Raw genomic sequence first — 14,266 nt, 5'->3', positions numbered from 1 at the left:
CAGAGCCACCTCACCAGGGGAGGAACCTGAAAGCGAAGGCTGGTTTCCTGGGGGACAAAATGGCCCTTCCTTCTCACCATTGGATTTCCATGCTGTTGCACACTGGCTGAGGTTTTGCATACAGTTAGAGCTCTGGGACAACAACAGCGCACAGTACAATCAACAGTCTTCAGCAGCAGATTTCCAATACACTCGATATGCTTGAATGTTGGATAAAAACGTAATCTAGGGACAAGTGAAATGGTTTTGTCGCGTTTGCAGTCAGTTTGGACAGGACCTCGGTGTGTTTGTGAGAGTGTTTTTTACTTCCATGTTGGTTTAATGCAACACCATGTTGAGCAGTAAAGTCAATGCTTCCTCCCTTGATTCATGAATCAATAAGGGATCATCCACCACAGCAACTGGCTAATGTTCTTGGAGTGACCTCTATTGGTATTTGCATGATGGGCTTTGGTCCCGGGCTGCATTTGTATTTGCCCCGCAGAGCACAGAGAGAAATACACACAGTTAACTTCCCTTGTCCTGGTGCGCTGCTGGTGTTGGGTTGGAAATAATGCTGCATCCTAAATCCCTTCGCTCTTGCCGTTGAATAGCAGAAGGCATGCTGGGAGTGGCCAAGTGAACGGGTAGAGAAAGCACCGTCGTCAATGTGCAATTATGTTAGGAACGGTGAGCCAACAGCAGGCACTTTGAGGTCTTTTCTCAGAACACGAATGGCCTTTGTGCACATTTCAGAAGCTGCTTGGTCCCAACAAACAGATGGAACAGAGAGAGGTCAGGGAACAGAAGGGCTTGATTTACCTAGCAGTTAAGGCTGTGGCTCCTTTGTGCTTGCTCCTGTTACTCATACCATGCTCTTTGTCTAAGGCCAGGGGATGGCAGAGGAAGGATTTGCATGCCAAGGGCCACTTGAATGTGAAGCTCCCCGGATTCTCACTACCTGACATGCAAAACCAGTGGGGGACCAGTTAAAATGCTGCACACAGAGTGAACACAGGTGTACTCCAGTCAAAACACTGACTTTCCACCCCTCCCTCTCTGTAGGTTAAAACCTTGGCCACTCTTTCCAGAGGAGGTTGTGAAAACGAACAGTGATTTGTGATGGTGCGGGTGTCCTGTAGCTGCTTTAGGGTGTCATGAGAGTGAATTCAAGGGCCGGGGTCGCACTCTGACGATCTCAGCTAAGGGACGCCGGCAAGAATCATAGATTAAAGGTGTAAACATGCCGAGGTCTTTCCTTGTGAAAAAGAAACGTGGGGCATCGGGAGGGTGGCAGTGGAAAGAGCCGGAGCAGCTTGAGTGGAAAGAAGATCCTTTCAAAGGTATGATTGTCTTCTAAATTCTAAATGATCTGTGCATTTTCCGAACCATGAAATACAACATGGTTTGTTTACAATTATCTTTTGTTTTTTCTCTTAGGGAGTGGAAAGGCCGAAGCACCTGACATTCCGCCACCTGCCCCTGTAACTCAACCAGTAGCTACATTAGCCTGTGTAACAGCGTCGCTCAGGGTGCCGGCGCAGTTAGCAGCAAAAAGTGGGACTAACTGCAGGCCGGACTGGCCCACGGTGACGCTCAGAGATTACTCCTACCATCCCAGCACGCTAGCGCTCAGCAGAGCAAAGGTAAGGTCTGACTCTGCACCATGTCTTACAATAGGAGGCAGCGGTGAGGCTACGAGCGTCAGAGGGTCGACAGCATGAACCCACACTTTACATCCAGTTTATTGGCTTCGACGCGCCCGATTCTGAGCCCATGGGCTCCTGGGGTAGTGCTTAACTGCTGTTGTTCATCAGAAATCTTGCACTCTTATTTGGTTTTGTAGAGATTACTGAGAACCTCTTTACCCGCTTCCTTCATAGCCGCGGCCTCGCTCTTCCCCGGGCGCCGGTGACTTCTTATGCTCAATGTGCCACAAGATCTTCCCCCTGCAGCGCATGTTGACCCGCCACCTCAAGTGCCACAGCCTGGTGAAGAGACACCCGTGTCAGTTCTGTGGTAAAGGCTTCAACGATACCTTTGACCTAAAGAGGCATATGAGAACACACACAGGTCAGTCAACACACACACTTCAGACTCAGGTTTTCGTCAGTCCTGGGAGGGCAGCAACCTCTTTTTAATCAGCTGTACTCGGGTCAAAGGGCGCTTGTTTGAAGTGCTTGATGACAAATTGACACTAAAATACGTAAATCTGACATTGACGATCATAGACATAATTAATTTGATGTACTAAACATAAACAAGTGAACATATAAGGAGTGTTCAACAGTATGTTCTAAAGTGTGAGAGCTCATCCCACTGCAGGATGACGTCTTCTTCTGCCTTTCATTTGCACGTTGCCTGTCGGTGCCTTGAGCGCCCCCCTCAGGTGTGTGTGGGCCTGTCGGTGCCTCGAGCGCTCCCCCTCAGGTGTGTGTGTGTGTGGGCCTCGTTGCAGGGATCCGGCCCTACAAGTGTGAGCTGTGCGAGAAGGCCTTCACGCAGCGCTGCTCTCTGGAGTCTCACATGAGGAAGATCCACGGCGTCCATCAACAGTACGCCTACCGTCAGAGACGCTCCAAAATCTTCGTGTGTGAGGATTGTGGTTACACCTCCAGCCGCCCTGACGAGTACTTCCTCCACGTGAGACAGTGTCATCCTGGAAGCCCCGCCCTTCGCAGGTATTATCGCCGCCAGGCCCACGAGAACAATAGATTTGCATCTGCAGACAGTAAACTCAACCCATATTTGCTCTACTCAGCCCCTTCATACTACATTTAAGACTCAGTCCACAGGTTCGGATGCCTTAGAAGCAATTATTGCAATCTCTCTTGTTCATTTTGAGTTTTTATCCTTGTTTTCTTGACTTTTGCATCCCTGTTTGATTTGTGTATATTTGCATTTCGTCGTCACAACGCCGAGAATGTTCCTCTTTTAAACACTTTCAGTGATTTGAGCAATAGAACTAATAAAATCATTAGCAAACATTACCAAAACAGAATCTTCTACTTATTAGAAAGGGGGAATGTGGTGTAATAATTATTCCATTGAGGTGGCATTTGATTGGTCACCTAAGCACTTTAATTCACTTGAATACTAATATAAAATTTATGGAACATCACATCACATATAACCAACACATCTGCCAAAACTACTGTCAGATTAGTCGTATCTCAAACAGCCTTTAAAAATAATACAGCTTTAAATGTAAATTGTAAGTTAGATATAGGGAGAAAATGTAAATATAGACAAATGAATAGACAAACTGGTCTGGGTAATCATAATGGAAAATGTTACAGGTTGTTACGTTAGAGACATTCTTTAAGATTCCAGAGAATTTAGGACACTTAGAACATTGTTTTCCTGGAAAACTAGTGCACATATGGACCAGATACCTCCAGATACCTCCAGCACAATAATATGTGAGGCAGCACTCCTCACTTGCTTGATATCATGTGGTAAAATGGGTCTCATTATTATTATTATTATTATTATTATTATTATTATTATTATTATTATTATTATTATTATTATTATTATTGCTCTTGTTGTTGTTGTTGTTGATCATAGTAGTACTGGTTCATTCTGTATTCCACATGTTCCACATGACATGAGGGAAATAAGATAACTTATCCTGACGGTTGTGCTGATGCTGTATTTAATGGAACATGTTTTGGTGATTGTGTTTATCCAACTACTAATTAAAGATGTTGTTTTATTTATTGCAAGAAGTTATTTCTTTTGTTTTGAGAGTACGGCCTACAGTACTGGCCTACTGCTGGCCAAGTGCCCTCGACCCGAATGATTTATTCTGATTAAATCGTGTTTTTAACTTGTTGACACGCGTATTCTTTCTTTAAAAAATTCATTTCCACACAGATTTTCGTTGTAAATGTTAAAATGAATATTTTAAACATTTTAAAGCGATTGTAGAGGTTCAGAGTCACAGGCTCTTGAGCTGGGAACAATACAACATACTCTTGACCTTTGACCTTTACTCTTGTGACACAAATACAGAACAGGAAGACATCAATGTTGTTTTTTTAATCAATCTTTCCAATCAGATAGAAAAAAACACCCTTTTTGTAAAGAAAAATAATGTTTTGAATAATCTACAGTAGTTACAACCAAGAAAACATGGTCAGATACAGACGTGTGCACGTTCATCCACAAGCACACACGACTGGACTCTCCTCAGTCTTAAGAGAGAAAGTTAACTAAAACCAAAGATAATGAGCACAATTGTACTTTATTATTTCTGTTTAAAAGACTTAACTCGTTCCTTTCATTTGTTGGGGCTGTTATTTCACATTATTTTCTAGAATTGTTTGTTTGTCATCGTTTGTTTATTTGTTTGTTTGCTGCATTTGGCTCCCGCCTCCAGTCGTGACAAAAAGGGGGGGGCATTTTTGTAGGCACTGCAAGCCTAAATGCATTTTACATTGTGTAACTTGACTACTGGTCAACATCAACTTCTTTAACCGCCTCCTCAGAGTTTCACTCTTTACACTCTTGGTTTTCATCTTTGACGTCTCAGGCCCCAGAATCAGAATAACGCTGTACACTTGCAATGTTACAAGACGTGAAAAGCAATAAATGCATTTTTCATTGTGTGCAAAATGTCTAAAGACGCCTCGTTGCAATATTCTGTGAGTCGCTTGTGTGAATGGAGATGGGTCGGTCTCAAAGTCTCAAAGCTTTGCTCTGTCTGTGTTCCCCAGTGGGCCAGTCTGTCGTGTGCGTGGTGTTATTTCATGAGTAAAACTATGGCTTTTATTCACTTTTGCACAGCAAAAACATGCCTATAGTAGTGCAAAACAGAACCACTCAAGGTGCAGATACAGTGACACTCAAAAACAACTCTATTCACTCAACAGCTGCACCTCTGTGGCCTAAAAGGTAACGTCTCAATCTCTTACTCACGCAAACATGCTCGCTTTGATGGCTTTCTCTTTGTTCCGCAATCACATCAAAAATGTCCTCATCGTTTCTCCCTCATTGGCTGTCAGAACTCTAAACGGCCTCTCTTTGCATGCTCGGCACAGAGGAGGAGGCTGAAGCTGCGGGTCAGCGTGGTCGCATGTTAGGAGAGCTCAGAATAGCGGTTTCTCCTCCAGGCACTGAGCTCAACACCTTCTGCACAAACCAGTAAGTAGGATTCACTCCTCACCTGTGGCAGCCAAACCTGGAGAAGGAGAAAATAGAGCTGCAGCTAAACTGTTGAAAGGAGGCTTGACTGATGGCGACTGATGCGTCGTGTAGGCCCGACGTCACTCAGCGTGACCTGGAAACGCCTTAACGTGGACCTCAGCTCACACTGGTATGAACGATGCCGCGGTGAAGCTCAAACCGCACGAGACGGCAGTTGCCTGGAAATATAATCTGCACTAAATAAAGCAAATGATTGTACCCTGTGAAAGAGGAGCAGGTGGCGATGGAGAGGTGTCACCAGTGGGTACTGGCAAGCTGGGGTCACTCTCTGCCTCTGGAACAGACAAAAACATTTAAATTAGGAGATCTGTGACGGCAACAGCAAGAGGTCAGAGACTTGGTCATCACAGGTTTTAGTCATTGGTGCAACAACTGCTTCAGCAAACACATCAGAAAATAAAAGGTATTTCATGCTGTTTCAAGGGTTTGATTTCGGTGGCCATGACAGAGAAAGAGTTATTTGGATAAAATGGAGTAAAGCCAGGCTTACATCTGTTGGCGCATCCACACAGTAGCCAGGCAGAGCAAGAGGTGTTGGACAGATACTGAGCTCTGTGATTGGAGGAGAGAGAGGAACGTCAGAGCCCACGATGTACAGCAGCACTGCAGGCAGGGTGCGCTGCTGGCCAGCCAGAAGAGTCGTCATAAAAAGACCCAAAAAGAGCACAGTTGTGTGGTGATGAAGGTCAGAGCAGTGTGACTGAGACAGGGGGAAAAGGAAGGGACGCAGGAAGTAGCATCAGCAGCGGCGTTGAATGATGATGTTCCTTGTGATCATGGAATCTGTGTAAGGCTGCCAGAGGTGGCATTTCCTTCCTCCTCTGCCCCTGTTGGGGGCCCTGAGACTCCTCACCAGACTGGCAGAGGCCTGTGAGCCAGAGGATGGATACCAGAGCAAGTTGCCCTCCTTGGACTGGAATGTTATTGCATATATTTCTTATACAACCAGGGTCTCTGTCCTTGTCTTCTGTCCCTCAGTACTCAATGAGTCAAGCCTCTCTCCTGCTCGATTCAATTATTATTATTATTATTAGAAAATACAATTCACAGCTTCTTGGACAGAAAATATTCTAATAACTACATAATTATTGTGGTCACACAGTAAAAATGTGAATGTATATGAGATATCAGAACAGCTGAATGTATATGGGGTTTATGAGATATCAGAACAGCTGAATGTATATGGGGTTTATGAGGTATCAGAACAGCTGAATGTATATGGGATCTATGAGATGTGAGAACAGCTGAATGTATATGGGATCTATGAGATGTGAGAACAGCTGAATGTATATGGGGTTTATGAGATATCAGAACAGCTGAATGTATATGGGGTTTATGAGATATCAGAACAGATGAATGTATATGGGGTTTATGAGATGTGAGAACAGATGAATGTATATGGGATCTATGAGATGTGGGAACAGCTGAATGTATATGGGGTTTATGAGATATGAGAACAGCTGAATGTATATGGGATCTATGAGATGTGAGAACAGCTGAATGTATATGGGATCTATGAGATGCATTGTTGCTTCTGGAAGGGCTGGGGGATGTGGGGGAGTGGTCGTGTACAGTAAGCATGAGATGGATGGATGGATGGATGGATGGATGGATGGATGGATGGATGGATGGATGGATGGATGGATGGATGGATGGATGGATGGATACATTTACTAAACCACTCAAAATTCAATGAGTTCAATAGCACCTTTAAATTTGGCCCAGACATTGAAATAAATTTAAACTGTGGAGAAAACTCCTAAAGATCAGCCCGACTCTCCCAACCTTCTATCATTTGTAACCGTTTGGGTTCCTGGGACACGCTCCCTAAGATCTCCAACCCTCATTAATGATGATGAAGAGGATGCCATGAAGAGGAGGCAGGGCACTCATTCCTTGCCTGTCTCCTTGAAATTTTTCAACTGTTGGATCTCCCCCTTTAATCGCTCCATCTCTGTCTCCAGCTCATAACATCTCCTCTCTGCTTCCTGTAGCCGGCTGGTGGGGACAAACGTGTGGTTTTAAACTCTTTACTGAAATGGTGTCATGCGGATTGTCTGTTGTTGATACCTCTGCAAGTCTTCGTTCAGTTGTGATAGTTGTTGGGACATCGCCTCGTCCCCCTCAGTGGTGACGTGAGGAGATCCAGCAGGACCTTCGTCCTCAGTGGGGGGGGGCTCCAGCAATGGAGACGGGTCTTCTGGTCCAGTGTTTGTAAGATTCCACAGCTGTTGGCTCTAAATGCAAAGCAGGGATGGGACAAACTCAGCAACCCCAGGACAGAAGAGTCGTACCTGGCCTGGACGATGAAGACTAACCAGCTCCACTGGGGTGTAAAGACTCTCCCAGTCTCTTTGTCTTGTGTCGTCAATCTGCATCATGATGTCCTGACTGTGGTCGATTGCACCTGTCTGGCTAAAGTCCGATATAAGGAAGGAAATACACAAATAAATAGACCAGACGGGTTGATGTGTGTGAAAACTCGAGCGGGCCTTTCAGGTCACCTTGTGGCCGTGTAAGAGTATCCAACAAAGGCCAAGTGTACTCCTGTGGGGGCTCTGTCGGTCACGTCAGACAGGGTCTCCTGCAGAGAACAACAAACAGCCGATGTTGTTGTTTTAGACAGAGTCCATGTGTGGGACAACTGTTTCTCGGATCTGAGGGGGAAGTACCGTTTCACTGAGACAGTCGTCCATAATGTCAAAGTTAGAAGTGTCAGTTGGATTGGACACTTCCGGCAGAAACGGGGCAGGGATTTTATGTAGGGACGCCCAGTCCAGCCCGCTGAAGAAGGGGTGGCCCCTGAAGTCACTGAGGCCCTTCCTCCCGAGGCGGTCTTCCCTCTCACAGATGAGCCCAAGGATTAAAGAACGAGCCTTTTCTGAGATCTCGGGGCCAGAAGAGGGGAATTCAAAATAATCCTGAGAATAAACAACCTGTTTGAATGCTTTGTGTGCACCAAACTGCAACTATGCTCAGAGGTTCCTCAGCTCCTAATGAGGGTGACGATGGAAGCAGGAGCAGAGGCAGGCCTGCACCCTGGACTGGTCTCCAGTCCATCACAGAACACACACCATTCACACACACTCACACCACGGGCCTTTTACAGTCTCCTCTTCCTCGTCCCTCCCCAGAGGGTGAAATGTTCTGAACTTAGCTGAAATGTTTGTGTACCTGGAAGTGGATGATCTTGGCATACGTTTCAGAGAGCGACTCTGCGTAGAAGGGCGTGGTACCCAGCAGCATCTCATAGGCGCAGATACCCAGAGCCCACCAGTCACATTCAAGACCGTAACCTCCACCTCCCTCAACTGCCCTTAAAATCTCTGGAGACAAGTAGTCAGGAGTTCCAACAGCCAGAGTTGAGTGGACCTGTGACAGAATAAAAGGGTGACGGGTGGGCGAGCCTTAGCTATCCTCCTCCTCCTATTGTTATTATTATTATTATTATTATTATTGGTGGTGGTAATAGACGCAGCAGAAAAGTTACAGATGTTACTTATCGACTCTCACCAGGCCGTCCTCTGGGAGCCTCAAGCAGGAACCAAAGTCCCCCAGCCTGACGTGTCCATCAGCTGTCAGCAGGATGTTGTCAGGCTTGATATCTCTGGGAGGTACAACAGAGGACCAGTGTCACTTCCAGAGGAGACAGAAACAAGACTCGTCTAATCGCAGTTCCACGAGATAAACGGCACAGCAACACATACTGATAGGAACGTTCCAGGATTCAAAGCTAATGCTGTACCTGTGGACGTAGCCCAGTTTGTGAACAGAGTGAATGGCCAGGACCATCTCAGCCAGGTAGAACTGAGCCATGTCCTCGGGGAGCTGGTCACCAAACTTACTGAGCAAGGTCAGCAGGTCGCCCCCTACATAATAGTCCATTACCAGATACTGAAGTAGAAATTGGTGGATGAATGAGAAAAGTGGCCTTTAATTTGACTAATACACAATGTTGGATTAGTAAGCGTTATTTTCTGACTGAAATGTTTGTTCATACCAGATAATCATCGTCCTGAAAGGCGTAGTGCAACTCTGTAATCCATCGCCTGTCGCCTTTGAGCAGAACCTCTCTCTCCTCTTGGTAACATGCTGTCTATAAAAGAGAACGGATGATGTTCTGTCTGGATCAGTAAAGGACAACTCCTTAAAGTCTCTCTTTAATGTGTTTGCGTGTGTATATGCGGCCATATACCTCCCCTCGTCTCAGTATGTCCCATTTATTCATTATCTTTAAAGCATACACTTGTTGGGTACTTCGGATTTTTGCCACGGCAACCTACAAGAGAACAACATAAAACAAAACCGTGAACATAAAAAATATTCCTCAAACCAGTTCCGGTGCTGATGCAGCTGTTCTGGTCCGCTGGTCCACAAACACTGCCCGTACCAAGCAGCCCACTGGAATCACTTTGTCGCCATCTAGCGGCCACATTAAAAACTACACCCAATTGAGGCCAGACTGTATTCAAACGTTGATTAGCAACGTTCACCTTCCGCAGAACAATGTTGGCATTCAAATGTGCATCTTACAAATGCATCTTAAGCCATCTACATTTTACATCTATTATATGTTGTATTCAAATTGAAATCTTGGGCCTGGACTAGGACAATCTTGTTAATGTTATTGAAGGTGCAGCAGCTAAAGAAAGAACAAAATCTGCAGTTTCACTCAACACAACTACGAGGTCGAAATGTGCAGCAGCATGTATGTGAACAGCTTTAAAAATAGGATATTTATATTTGTTTTTTAAGCAGGTCTACGTTCCCGCCTAATGCCTAATGTAAAGAGCAGTAGAGGGAACACAGGTGAACACATGAGCTGCTTCTCTCTAGTAAAGCTTGCTCGATGTTTAATCTGCTGGCAGGACCGGATCAGTCTGGGAAGGGTGAAAGATCTGGTTTCTAGGTGTCAGTGCTGTGTGATTGCACTTCGGGTCTGATCGGGAGGCTCTGTGGTTCCTGCTCCAAAGCTGCTCACCTCGCTGAAGTTGCCCCGGCCAATCACCTTCAGGATGTGGAAGTCTTCTCTCTTAAGACGAGTCTTCTTCACCTGCTTTACCAGAGGTTCAGCTGTGATTGGAGGGAAGTCCACAAGCCTTTAATCATCTGTGGTATATGTTCTTTTCAGCAGAGTGAAGAACACACGTTTGTTTTGTGTGTATAATACTGTATGTGCGATAATTGTCTAGTACAAACTGGTTTAGCTTTTTCTGTTCGGGTAAATATTAACAAGATGGTGATTCTTGTATAAACGTTAATAGCTATAGCTCAGCCTTGCGTGTTAAATATCCACATCAGACCTTTTAGAAAAAGATCCAGTCGGCAGCAAACAACCAACTACAGGAGAGAGAGAGGATAAACTACGATGACCCTACAGCAGGAGAAGCTTCAGCCCTTTCAGAGTCCATCACAGGACCCCTCAACATCCGTTTGCACTCCTACGAGGCTCCATCCACCCTGCGCACACGTTTGGATGAAACTACGAGGAAATACCCGACTGTCTACCAGAACAAACCACACAGACACGCAGAGAACATGCAGAGGTTCCTGCTAACGCCTGAGCTGTGGACCTGTTTCCTAGAGTCCCAGAGGCCCTCGCAAGGCAGACTGTTGATATTAACCTGCATTTTTCTTTTAAAATAACAGTTTGAATAAAGTCCCCAGCCTAAAGGATGGAGAAAGGGAAATATTGTCATGCTGCAGCCAACCACCAGAGGGGGTTTACACACCGAGTTGGGCCTCCGAGCAGCTGCTTTCCTGTTTTAAACACAGTCTGGGCAAACTCCATTTTTTATTTCATCCCTTGTCTGTCCTAATCTTTTCCAGCTCCTAATATATCATGTTGTGATCTACTGTCTGGGTCTCCCTCAAAAAAAAAACAACATTTCCTCTGGTGAGATGTCCCAGAGAGCTAAAGTAAAATAAAATAAATCCACAGTTTTGAGTTATGACAACCTGTACCTGAGCAGAGGAAGAGGACCATGAAGGTCCCTGGGAGCACAAACTGTGTCCTGGGTCAGGAGGCTTGGCCGATCACACGGCCTGTCAGGACCCGCCGTCCTCCACAGGGACAGCTTCGGGGGGGGGGGGGGGGGGGGGGGGGGGGGGGGGCACGTGGATCAGAGCCCTGCTAGGAGTCAGCAGCAGCTGCAGGTTGACTCAACTGGGGAAGGCTGCAGCAATCTATCGGCTGTTGTCACCACCATGCTGATTCATTAAGCCTGGGAATGATGGGACTGCTTCATGGGCCAACTGGGAGGGACGGAAGGATCTGAGGAAGCCTGGAGCCACATTTGTGGTCCGTCTGCATCACTCTGGCAGCAGATCGCAGTAGATCCGCTGATCTGCTGTTGATTCTCTAAATCTTGTCAGCTGGTGAAAATGAACTATCAGTGGAGAATTCTTTTCAGCTCGACGATAGATGGTCGATATTCAGCAGCTTTTATATCTGAGGCGCCCTCGCTGGGGCCTGATGATGTCGTGCTCATCTCGCTCTCATCCCGTTTGGGTGGTTTGGGGGGGTTCGTGTAAATGACCTGCTGGTTGAAACACCCGTTACCGTTACTCCTTAGTGTGTGTGTGTGTGTGTGGGGGGGGGGGGTAGTCTTCGTGCCTGGAAACGTGACCAGGTTAAATTTGGAGTGTTCATTAGACGGCTCTTTTCAGATGCTGAACACGGACATCCAGCACAGACAGATGCTTCACACCAACCAAAATAAACCTGTGACACACTTTTAACAACATTGTGTCGTGGTGAGGGGAGTTTTCCTCCATATTCCAAAGCACTGCTGGACGTCCCACCAGTTGAGACGACCGCTGGATTTTAGACGTAAGACAGAGTTGACGTCCTGCGTCTGTCCAGCTCTTTTACGGCCACCTGCAGTCGATGTAAACTAAAGTGGAGAATCTCCCAGTATGAATGGAATTCACTGGCAAACATGCCTGTGAAAGCACACAGCCCGTATTAGCTGCTCTATTTATAAACCGGAACAGCGCCGCTGTGACTTGGTGGCTCAGCTTGAAGCACGTTTAAGTTCTGAGCGGCTCATCATCGACTGGTGAAAAGCTCAGCGAAGCTGTGTTCCCACCACCAACGTTCATATTCAGCAGGAGAGGACTCACCCCACTGCAGGAAGCCAGAAACGAACTTCTCCTTCACCAGCGTCGATGAGTAAAACTCCTGATAGACACCCACGAGAAGGTCCAGCAGCGTCTGAAGCCCAACGGGGCCCGATGTCTGGGGGCCCTTGGCCAGACCAGGTGCGCCGAGCCCCGGGCCCGTCGACATCATGTCCGAAGGCTGGGGGGGGGCCCTTCCTGTGACGGTTACCCCCCAGAGTCCATGGAGAGTCGGGTCTCCTGCTGCTGGGTGTGTAGTTGGACTCTTGTGAATCACATTTACTGTAACAGCCCTCCCTCAAGGTCTTTGGGCCACACCACCCCCACCCCCCCTCCACCTCTGGCCCACCCAACAAACACTCTGGATCTGGTTCTGGATGATCACCAAAGCCCACCCCTTCCCCCACTAACCTGCCTGGGATGTGTATCGCCTCAGCTTCGCCCCTTTATTCTGGGTTTTCTGTTTGTAACATGGTCTTTGAGCAGGTTGCCTTCAGCCCGCTCCTGTTTAAGGTCAGCTTTTTTCCTGCTCTCCTCTGTTTGTCTTTATATGTCAGCCTCCTCCCTCACTTTCCATTCGTGTGCAGCATCTGTCAAGCCTGTAATTTCTCCAGTTCTGACTCCGGACCTTTTTTGGTGCTCCAGGCTGTGTCTCCGTCCTTCTCCACACCCTCCGAACAACTACTGCAAACAATGAGCTGCAGCAGTTGCGTGGAATAGGAAGCACAGTCGTGCTCCTAAACCGTTTCTCCTTTTCTCTGTCAGTGCTGCTCTGCCTTTGTTTTATGACATCGCAGCTTCCCTCTTTCTCTCTGTGTCGGAGCAAACTGGAGGCGCTGACCTGGATCACTGGGAGCTGCTGCTAATCCACTCAGTCGAGACCACAAATCTCTTATTTTGTCAACCATCCAGTGATCATTTAAGAGTCATTTTTTTGTTCTTCTTCTCCTCGTTCCTCTCAGCTTTCTTCTCTTCCTCAGATGTAACAGATCAGTAATTCCGGCCCAGATCGCTGGTTTAGTAAATATCCCACAGTCCTTCTGCCCGTCCCACATTATCTGAGGCTGAATAGCTTCACTGTTACCCAGCTGAAACCCAGAACTATTAGTATGGATAATAATTGATCCTGTAATAAATCAGCCTGGGGAAATGACAGGAGTTCTGAAAAGCAAGTGCCCTGGTTCTGTTACCCAGTGGAACAGGTGAGGACTTGGTCACCCACATAAAAATAACAACAGCTTCATCTTGAAATATGACTTTGTAGCTGCCCGTGGAGGGAAGTTACAGCAGAAGCTAAGGGACCCAACACAGAGAAGCCCATTTATACGCAGCAGCTCTAAAGGGAAGAACGTTTGGTTTGGTTCCATTTTTGAAGCGTTTTCAATCATCAAAGTCCACTTTTATCATTTAAGTCCTCAGCTAAAAATCATTTTACGTTCCATTTGGGAAGGTCCCAGAGTCTGGAGGAGCGGCGGTGAACGGAGCCGCGCTGGTGCGGGTGTGTTTTATCAGGTCAAAGGTCAACGCAGCCGTCTACCAGGGGATTTTAGAGCACTTCCTCCCTCCCTCTGCTGTACCTGCCCCCACTGCCAACGGTGCCTCTGTGATCAACCAGCAAATTCACCTGACCAAAGCAGCGAACAGTGAAGCGTCTCCAGAAACAAAAAGATTCCCACACTTTTTAATACACCAGTCTGAGTGTAATGAATCTATATAAAAAGACTTTTCACTTTTAGGGTTGAATTAGTGAAATAAATCGAGCGTTTGATGGTATTCTAGTTTATTCGAAGGGCTCCTCGCAGCATGAACGCCACTGCTCAGTGCGATGGCGCCCCCTGCTGCTGTCCTGGGGAACAGCGCCTTCATCTGCAGCGCTTCAGTGTGACACCCTGCTCAGACTGGTCAGACTGGTCAGACTGGTGTACAATAAAACAAATGAGCTCGCTGAGCTCCT

General features: G+C 46.7%; 2 protein-coding genes across 4 annotated transcripts; one reads left to right on the top strand and one right to left on the bottom strand.

The window, feature by feature from the left end:
- The first annotated feature begins 349 nt into the window (after nt 1-349).
- LOC101062635 (putative transcription factor ovo-like protein 3) lies at nt 350-3,679 on the top strand. Its single transcript, XM_029848153.1, has 5 exons — nt 350-956; nt 1,045-1,322; nt 1,420-1,625; nt 1,863-2,052; nt 2,438-3,679. Exons 2-5 carry the CDS (start codon nt 1,223-1,225, stop codon nt 2,758-2,760), a joined length of 819 nt encoding a protein of 272 aa, XP_029704013.1. The 5' UTR covers nt 350-956; nt 1,045-1,222; the 3' UTR covers nt 2,761-3,679.
- Nucleotides 3,680-4,306: 627 nt separating this feature from the next.
- On the bottom strand, nt 4,307-12,620 carry dmpk (DM1 protein kinase). 3 transcript variants are annotated; one of them, XM_029848145.1, is made up of 15 exons: nt 12,316-12,620; nt 10,172-10,263; nt 9,386-9,469; nt 9,191-9,286; nt 8,936-9,084; nt 8,704-8,797; nt 8,365-8,562; nt 7,863-8,078; nt 7,695-7,774; nt 7,509-7,605; nt 7,261-7,427; nt 7,091-7,188; nt 5,681-5,742; nt 5,390-5,464; nt 4,307-5,164 (listed from the first exon to the last, which is right to left on the bottom strand). In XM_029848145.1, exons 1-15 carry the CDS (start codon nt 12,482-12,484, stop codon nt 5,063-5,065), a joined length of 1,779 nt encoding a protein of 592 aa, XP_029704005.1. In that variant the 5' UTR covers nt 12,485-12,620; the 3' UTR covers nt 4,307-5,062. The 3 variants fall into 3 exon arrangements, with proteins under 3 accessions (XP_029704005.1, XP_011609326.2, XP_029704007.1); XM_011611024.2 differs by having other exon boundaries at nt 7,863-8,111; nt 12,316-12,618; XM_029848147.1 differs by lacking the exon at nt 5,681-5,742 and having other exon boundaries at nt 7,863-8,111.
- Between the last annotated feature and the right edge of the window lie 1,646 nt (nt 12,621-14,266).

This window comes from Takifugu rubripes, chromosome 15, assembly GCF_901000725.2.
Source record: "Takifugu rubripes chromosome 15, fTakRub1.2, whole genome shotgun sequence".
Classification (NCBI taxonomy): domain Eukaryota; kingdom Metazoa; phylum Chordata; class Actinopteri; order Tetraodontiformes; family Tetraodontidae; genus Takifugu; species Takifugu rubripes.
The sequence above is the reverse complement of the archived record's forward strand: the minus strand, read 5'-3'. Positions and strand labels throughout refer to the sequence as shown.

Bases quoted from the DNA above. Each gene is read 5' to 3' on its own strand.
- LOC101062635 (XM_029848153.1), top strand. From the start codon at position 1,223: ATGCCGAGGTCTTTCCTTGTGAAAAAGAAACGTGGGGCATCGGGAGGG. The intron at 1,626-1,862 runs GTAAGGTCTGAC...CTTCCTTCATAG, and splicing joins TAGCGCTCAGCAGAGCAAAG to CCGCGGCCTCGCTCTTCCCC. The intron at 2,053-2,437 runs GTCAGTCAACAC...GCCTCGTTGCAG, and splicing joins GCATATGAGAACACACACAG to GGATCCGGCCCTACAAGTGT.
- dmpk (XM_011611024.2), bottom strand. From the start codon at position 12,484: ATGATGTCGACGGGCCCGGGGCTCGGCGCACCTGGTCTGGCCAAGGGC. The intron at 10,264-12,315 runs GTGAGTCCTCTC...CTCCAATCACAG, and splicing joins TTCTGGCTTCCTGCAGTGGG to CTGAACCTCTGGTAAAGCAG. The intron at 7,189-7,260 runs GTATCAACAACA...TGTCCCCACCAG, and splicing joins CTGAACGAAGACTTGCAGAG to CCGGCTACAGGAAGCAGAGA.